The 8,887-nt window shown below is 33.4% G+C and overlaps 1 protein-coding gene across 2 annotated transcripts in view; it reads left to right on the top strand.

Moving 5' to 3' along the window:
- Slc12a2 (solute carrier family 12 member 2) overlaps positions 1–8,548 on the top strand; it is a 93,861-nt gene extending 85,313 nt beyond the window's left edge. For both annotated transcript variants that reach the window (XM_074076620.1, XM_074076621.1), the window contains 6 exons: positions 278–400; positions 1,737–1,848; positions 3,242–3,328; positions 3,877–4,012; positions 4,413–4,480; positions 5,762–8,548. In XM_074076620.1, coding sequence (XP_073932721.1) covers positions 278–400; positions 1,737–1,848; positions 3,242–3,328; positions 3,877–4,012; positions 4,413–4,480; positions 5,762–5,897 — 662 coding nt within the window. In that variant the 3' untranslated portion in view covers positions 5,898–8,548. The remainder of the gene's footprint in view (positions 1–277; positions 401–1,736; positions 1,849–3,241; positions 3,329–3,876; positions 4,013–4,412; positions 4,481–5,761) is intronic.
- The last annotated feature ends 339 nt before the right edge of the window (positions 8,549–8,887 follow it).

Genomic DNA, 8,887 nt, shown 5'->3' on the forward strand with positions numbered 1-8,887 from the left:
CAATTTTTTGAGTAGTATATATGATTCTGTCACATTCATCATTGTGCTTCAAAGTACTAGAGATCGGGCAAAATTATTTGGATGAATTTGGCTACAGAAGTATTCATAAACATTTTAAAGTTTTTAAATAATAAGGCTACTGCAACCTTATGATGGGTGCCATATATAATTATTATAAATACTGAATATACAAAGCTAGGAAATTAATAGAAATTCAGCAAAAAAGGGCTTTTTAATATTTACTTTCGTTACATTTATTTGTTGCTTGATCCTTTAGAGTCCAAAGGCCCTATTGCACCTTTAAATGTAGCTGACCAAAAGCTTCTTGAAGCTAGTACACAGTTTCAGAAAAAACAAGGAAAGAATACTATTGATGTCTGGTGGCTTTTTGATGATGGAGGTAAGTTTGTTAATATTTTTTTCAAGTTTAAATTTTACCAAAGATGTGAGAAGAGAATAGTACTAAGAAATGCAAAGTACCTTTCACCCATAGACCCCATTCAGGTTTTGTCAACATTTTCAAAAAGCACACAACTCAAATGAATCAGGCACAGTTGTTATGTGTCATCCCTGTCCTTCCTGTGGAAGTTGCTCAGTACCTCCTGAGCTTCCTGACCATAGCATTTTCTTTAGTATTGAAGACCATTTTGAAGAATGCGGCTCATTTTGGAATGCAGTGAGAGGTTTCATCATAATCAGTTTTGGGCAGTAACATCACAGAGGTGGTGCTGTGCTCTTCGGTATGCATTATGATGTTGGTTTGTCCCATCACTGAGGAGCTAATTTGAACCATTGAGTAAAGGGGTTCTGTTTGTTTTAAGCAGGCCAACCCACTGAAAAGTTGCTTTTATCCTCCTTATGATGATTACAGATACATGGGGGTTTACTTCAAGGCTATATAAATTTACCACTCTTCTTGCAACAGGAAGCATTGCATTGATTGATGTTTCTAAACTTACTCTTGTTTGTTGTGGTTGTCAGTCCCATAATTCCATCCTCATTTCTTAGTTGGTATTTTACTGTTAGGAAAAGCGTTCTCTTTTCATCTCTATGAATGAAATGACTCAGTAGAATATAATTTGTCACTCTTATTATTTGTTTTGATGTTCATATTGTCCATATTTAGCCAGCAGGACCTTCCTTAGGCTTAGTTTTGTCCATTTGTCATGCTCCACTCATTCTTGGAGTTGCTTTCTGACATAAGATGATGTTCTAGGCTCAGTTATTTTACTTTTCTCTACACGAGCCACAGAACGAACCTTTTATCCGACGAGTCCTGTTTAATTGAGAATAGTACTGATTAGGGTGCTAAATGTGCTTGTGGCTATTAAGATATTAGTGTTCTTAGGCAGAGCTGGAAAATATGCATATGTTTATATGTGTGTAAATATAAGATACTGAAACATAACTTCAGTCTACCTTCCCCTTTTAATGTTTCTCATATCAGGATCCAATTAGGTTCAATAAATATATTAATTTCCTCAGTTCTTCTTTCAGTGACTCATTTTCTAACTGCCAGGTTACTGTCCCATTTGGTCACCTTATTTGAAGAGCTATCTCTCCTCTTGCTTAGGCCTGCCTTAATGACTTTTCATCTTAAATTATCAAGGGAGGACAGAATGAAAAGTTTTATTTTAGGTTGAGTTGTAGTAAATATGCCTTTAGAGAATAAGGTGAAAATAAAAAAAATTGATACTTGCATTTAGTAAATGATTTGTTGTGTTTTTATAATTCAGGTTTGACCTTGTTAATACCTTATCTTCTGACTACCAAGAAAAAGTGGAAAGAATGTAAGATCAGAGTATTTATTGGTGGAAAAATAAACAGAATAGACCATGACCGGAGAGCGTAAGTGTATTTTAATTTGGAGGGCATTAGTCTAATGGCACTTCATTATTATAATACAGATTTGATAGAATAAAAATTTGACAACCCAGAAAATGCCAATCATATTGCTCTGTTCTATCCTGAACCTAAGAGATTCTAGTTAAGTGAAGCTTCATTCACTTTAATTTGGTCTTTATATTTAAGTTATAAATTAATAATTTTACTTTAATGCAGTATTTTTAACAGGTTGGGATTTTAGAACATTTTTATTAAATTCTTACATTAAGTGTATCTTACCATGAAAGCAGATCTTTTTTCTTTTATTAGGAGAAAGTGTATGAAAATTACATATTGTATATTAGATGCATACTGCAGGATGCCATAGTCATTTATCTACTGTGTTTGTACCACCACAAGTCCAGTTGTGGTTCCAGCGCTTCTCTCCTGCACTATAAAACCCGTCTTCTCTGACTTTTTCCCTATGTATTACACACATTGCTCCCAGCTTCATTTGAAAGCAAAGTTTTGACCATCTGATTCCTCTACCTAAAATACAAATTCTCCATGAGCTACCACAGTATAGGTGCCAATTGCTGTCATGTGGTAGTCGAGGCCTTTGATGATCTGTCCACCTGTTCCTTTTCCCTTCTCATCTCCTAGTCCTCTAGAGAAGCCTGGTACTCAAGTGTGTGCTTCTGTACATCCTGAACATGCTTTTCAGTTCAGACTTTTGCTGCTTTGCCTGCACTCATCTCCCCTATACACAGTTGTTCACTTGCCTCCCTGTTCTCTATCTGCTTATGAATTCTGTTCTTTAAATCCTAGCTCTTTTTTTGAGAATCCTGGCCCCTATTTTATTTTACCCTTGCTTCCTCCCCACCCCCATCTGATTATCCTTCCTTCCTGAATCACTGTACATGGGCTACCACTCATCACTTTTTGGCTTGTATTTATTTTTTTAAATTTGACCTTTGTTTGGGTGCCATTGGCTTATGCTTGTAATCCTAGCTACTTGGGAGGCTGAGATTGACGGATCATGGTTTGAGGCCAGCCTTAGCAAATAGTTCACAAGACTTAATCCCCAAAAACTAACCAGAGCAAAATGAACTGAAGATGTGGTTCAAGCAGCAGAGCACCTGCTTTGCAATTGAATTCAAACTCTAATCCCACCTCTCCCTCAGTCTACCCAACCAAAAAAAAAAAAAAAGTGACTTTTGGCTGGGGAAGTGGCTCAGGTAGTAGAGCACCTACCTAGCAAGCGTGAGACCCTGACCTCAAACCCACATACTACCCAAAAAAAGAGTTTTGTGAGTCCTGTAACGTTTAGCAGGTTGTATAGTAGGCACTTATGAAATAATACCATAATTCAGCTAGGTGTTTATTCATTCATGAGTATTACTCATTTTTGTTCTAGGATGGCTACTTTGCTTAGCAAGTTCCGAATAGACTTCTCTGATATCATGGTCCTAGGAGATATCAATACCAAGCCAAAGAAAGAAAAGTAAGTTATTGATTAAATTATTCTGAACAAATTTCCAATTCTTTTATGGTTGCCTACTCAGATGTAGATAATTCAACTTAAACTAATTACCCAAGTTTTTTTCTGCATTAGTTACATTTTATTACACCACTTTTATTCATTGGTACTTAGGTTGAAAAAGTCTTTGGTGTTTTCAGCAAATTAGACTGAGTATACAAAAAAATTATTTTGGTTACTGTTACAGAATTTATGTACATTGAGAGGGACTGGCACAGAGGCAAGGATAGCTACAGGGAAATCAGCTTTGGCTACAGTTTTATTGTTATTGGTGTGGTTCTAAATTTATAATCCAGTTTGAGAGACTAGGAATTGCTGTTTTCTATTAAAAAAAAAAAAGAATTGTCAATGATTGCTATAGTTGGAATGTGGAGAGCAGCATAATTGATAAAAAGCACTAATTTTACAAGTTGTAATTTACTGTTTAAGATCTTCCTTTTCCATAATTTAAAATAAGATTGTCAGTATTCTATTTATAATAAGGCTAACAATATTCTTTCTATTCTTTTAAGTATTGTAGCTTTTGATGAAATGATTGAGCCATATAGACTTCATGAAGATGATAAAGAACAAGACATTGCAGATAAAATGAAAGAAGATGAGCCATGGCGAATAACAGATAATGAGCTTGAACTTTATAAGACCAAGGTATTCTGTCTTTTCATTAATCTTCCATGTGCTTTCAAAAAAATACTTAAGACATAAATACCAAGCACTGTAATTTAATATGGGAGAAACCATATTAAATTGTGAATTAAATCTAATTTAAGTTAGTTTCATATATGAATAGTGAGAAACGCCAGCTTTTTTTTTCTAAATAGGGAACAGATATTTTTATTACACTAAAATCCATTTTTGTCCACTTTACTATTTTATGAACTGTGGTAGTGGATTTTTTGTGTTTTGTTTTGATGGTGCTGAGGATTGAGCCCAGAGCCTCATGAATCCTAGGCACATACTCTACACAGAGCTACATCCTCAAACCTGAACTATGCTAAATTCTCATTTTCAAATAGCCTAGGAATGACTTTGTCCCGTTTCATTTCAGACATATCGACAGATCAGGTTAAATGAGTTATTAAAGGAACATTCAAACACTGCTAATATTATTGTCATGTAAGTACTATTTGTATTACTATTTCTTTGGCCGTTCATTTTATGAAAGTGTACTGTGGGGAAATAGTAAAACAGGGTCTTGCTATATAGCCCAGGTTGGCCTCAACCCTGTGACCCTACTGCCTCAGTGTCTCAATACGCAGGATCTCCGGCACGTGCCTGGCAAAGTACTTTTGATTAACTTCTGTTCCAAGTACTTATCTATAAAGAGAGAATACCAGACATTTTTGAGTATACTTTGCTTTAAGCATGCAGAAATAGCATTTAAGTTAGGAGAAAATAATTACTATGCATCTGAGTAATTCTTTATTATAGTAGGTTCTGGATTTTTCTTTTTCATGTTTTCTACCTATCTCATCTTTTCAGAATTCTTTAGTTTTGAAAACACTATAGCCCAGCTATTAGACATGTATGGGGTAATTTTTACCACAGACAGCTTCCTCATTAAAATAACCCCAAAGAATTATTTAGAGGATTAAATTGGAATAGTAGTGATTTTCATCTGATTCCTCACCCCTAGGTCTCCCACACACAAACTTTCCATGTGGACACATTGTCCTTGTACTGAATATAAATGCTAATGGCTGCTTTGGCTTTTCCTCTGCTGAATGTGGTTAGCTAGATATTACTTGAATCCGAATTTTCTCATTCCTGAGCACTGTGTCCTTCAATAGATAAGGAAAGCTTACACCTCCAGATACCATGCCAAATGATGAAATAAAGTAGCACCAAAAGATTGTTAGTTTGATTAACAACAAACACTTACTGTACCATTAAGTTTTAATTTGTGTGTTGATGATCAAATACCTAAAATGGAAGATGCTAAAAAGAAAAAAATCTACAAAGAAACCTTACAGGTCAAGTAGTCACTACCATCATGATCTATAAATAGAAATTAAAACTTGCAAAAACAAGGTAAAATTAAAATGAATTGTGTTTGAATTTTATTTATCCATATATAGCTTCCATTTTCTAAATTCTGACAGAAATATCCCTTTCTCAAAAAAAAAAAACCCTTATTAAAGGAGAAAAAAATACGAGATTTAGTGTTATTTATGGATTACTGTATTATGGTTTGTAGGAATACTTGTTTGCTATTGTTATTAACAGAAGTTTTAAAATTTTTTGTTGAAGCCTGAAAACATGGAAATGTTACTGTGATATTCTATATACACAGTTTCTCCACACACGGAATTATTTTGTAATTGCAATAATTTATTATTGAGACTTAATTTTTGTTACCTTTTTTTTTCTCAATGTCTTCTCTCTTTTTGATCCTAGGAGTCTCCCAGTTGCACGAAAAGGGGCTGTGTCTAGTGCTCTGTACATGGCATGGTTAGAGGCTCTATCAAAGGACCTGCCACCAATCCTCCTAGTTCGAGGGAATCATCAGAGTGTCCTTACCTTCTATTCTTAATTGTTCTACAAAGTGGACTGCCCTCCAGAATGGTACTTCAGTGCCTAGTGAAGTGACTGAAATCTTCAGTGATGCATTAACATCACAATGGCAAACTGTGACTTTTCTTTCACTGTTTCATTAATTTGAAAGCACACAGGAAAGTTGCTCCATTGATATGTGTATATGGAGGCCAGTTTTAGTCAATTCCATATCTCAATCTTAATGAATGGTGATTCTTTCTTATTGGACTGAAGTTCATGAGAGTAAAGTTTTCCTTTGCTACTTGAATAGCAATAAAAGCGTGTTATTTTTTGATTGATGAAAGGAGTACAAAAAGCTTTTTGCCTTGAGGTGCCTTCTGAAATTAACCAAATTTCATCCATATATCCTCTTTTGTAAATTTTTAGAATGTTGGACTTTGCCTTCATATATTATTTTTATTTCTAGTCTCTTCAACCTTAAAAAAAATGGATACTGTTTTTCATCTTCCATTGACCAATTAGTGTTGAGTACTGTATGTTTTCTATTGCTTTTGGAAAAGTATCTGTCATTAAGGTAAGAATTAAGGCAAGCTAATTAAAAATTGAGGAAAAAAATAGTAACCAAAAAGTGGACCCCAAGGTTAGGTTTATACAAGTATATGTAAATGTAGAGTTAGGAAAAAGAGTCCCCAAATACCTATTTTTAAATCCTTAGAGAGGGTTGAATATTCACCCAGTACTGCTGTATACCATGCTGAAAAATCATCATTCTTTAATCCTTAAGATCATTTGTATTTAAGAGAGATCTGTCCTAATCTAGAATTTCCCTCAAATCTGAGAGACTTAGAATATGCTAAAAGATGTTACTTGAGGAAATTTAGACAAAACAATGTCATTTCATAAAATATTTCAATAAACATTGTATGGGATTTCATTTTACTTTACCATCCTTTATAAGTCATTCAAATAATGTTTCATCAAATGGTTAAATGGACCGCTGGTTTCTTACTTAGTGAAATGTTTTAGGCTTAATTTCATTCAATGTCAAGTCACTCAGTCTTAATATACTCAGGTTTGAACAGATTATTCTGAACATTGAAATTTAATCCGTTCTTAATACTTTAAAACTTGTGTTAAGAAAAACTGCCAGTTTGTGCGTTTGAAATGTCTGTTTTCACATCATAGTCTACTAGTCTACAATTTTGACAGTGCATAAGTACTGTTACTAAAGCTTTATATACAATTATTAATGTGAAATTTTTCATTTTTATTCAAGGAAGGATTTCCTGAAAACATTTCAAGGGATTTATATCTACATATCTGTATGTGTGTGTGTATATGTATATGCATACACAGGTGCATATGTGTACATGTAATGAAATTTATGTTGCTGGTGTTTTGCATTTTAAAGTGATTGCGATTCAGCAGATTAATGTTTTTTAAGTAAACATTCAAAATCAGATCAACGGATTATAGCTTTCATAGAGAACAAAGGTGATTTGAAGGACACAGTGTAAACTTCACACAATTAGCCAGTTACAACATGGAGAACATTTCATATACAGTACTGTTCAGTGGGTTCATTGATTAGTTTCAGTGGTGGAGAAATTTATACAGGTTCTCATGAATCTTGATTAAAATCTATAAAATTATTTTCAGTGGTGCAGCATTTTTTGTTGCATGAGTATGAACTTAATTGAAGATCTGATGATTTTAATTCAGAATAGCAAGAAAATGAAGTAATTGATTTCCTAAAATTTTTTCTTACATTAATACTCACAGCATTGTTCCATTTATTGCAGGTTTTGCAGTATTTGAGGGGAGAGACAGTGGAAATGTTATTATTCAGTAAACAATATCATGTGGGAATTTTCTAAGTGGATAATAGGGAATGGACTGAGTGCTGCTATCTTGAAATGTGCACAGGTACACTTACTTCTCTTTTCTTTGTTTTGGTTTTTCCTTCAGGAAAACATTGTAGACTGTACTACAGGAACCAAATGTCATGCATCATATATGTGTGTATAAAGTTCATAAAATATATCTAAATATGCATACTGTGGAAGGATGATATTGTCTGAAATAATGTAAAAAGTTTTTCACTTAAAAAATGCATTACTTAACACTAGACACCAGACAAAAGTTTTCAAGGTTGTTGTAGTGCTCTAAAAAGTTTCAACAATTCTTAGAAATGCTACCTAGTGTGAAGCTATTCTGTTCTGCTTCATTTATGTTGAATTTTGATTACTTTAATGCCAAATTTTTTTAGTCCTAATCATTGGTGATAATTTAGAAATAATTACACAATGACATTTGAGTTCATTGTTCTTATAGGTAAAGAATTCAGGGGGCTCAGAGAGAATGTTGGTGTTAAGCTGATTATTAACACTTAATTAAATCAAATATTTATTTGTCCACATTGTTTCCTTTGTATTTTAGGTTTCCTTTTACATTCTTTTTATATTGCTTTCTGACATTACATGTTTTTTAAGACTATGGAAATAATTTAAAGATTTAAGCTCTAGTGGATCATTATCTACTAAGTTTGAAAATGTAATATTTTGATAATACTGTACTATAACTGTCACACATGCTTTTCTAATGTTTTAACCTTGAGTATTGCAGTTGCTGCTTTGTACAGAGGTCACTGCAATAAAGGAAGTGGATTCATTAAAGCTATTTAATGTCTTTGCTTATGTTTTACTGTTTTATCAGTCTTTGTCAACTTTGATTTCATCCAATTTAGCTAACTATTATTTCATTAGTATTTGTTTTTTTTAATGGCTTTTATCTTAATATTCATATTTTGGAAAAGTCGAGATTATTCACTACCACTCAGCCTTTGGAATAATCACTCTTGCTACTGACTAACTGAAGTATGAGGTGCAACTCTTTGTGTGATTTTTTTTTTGTTTGGTTTGGTTTTTTTTTTTTAGACTGACTTAACTTTTCTACTTCTGCTTATATATTGGGCCAAATCTCTCATTTAGGAATGAGGAAACCCAGAAATTAAAAGGGATTCATACT

This window comes from Castor canadensis, chromosome 6, assembly GCF_047511655.1.
Source record: "Castor canadensis chromosome 6, mCasCan1.hap1v2, whole genome shotgun sequence".
NCBI lineage: Eukaryota > Metazoa > Chordata > Mammalia > Rodentia > Castoridae > Castor > Castor canadensis.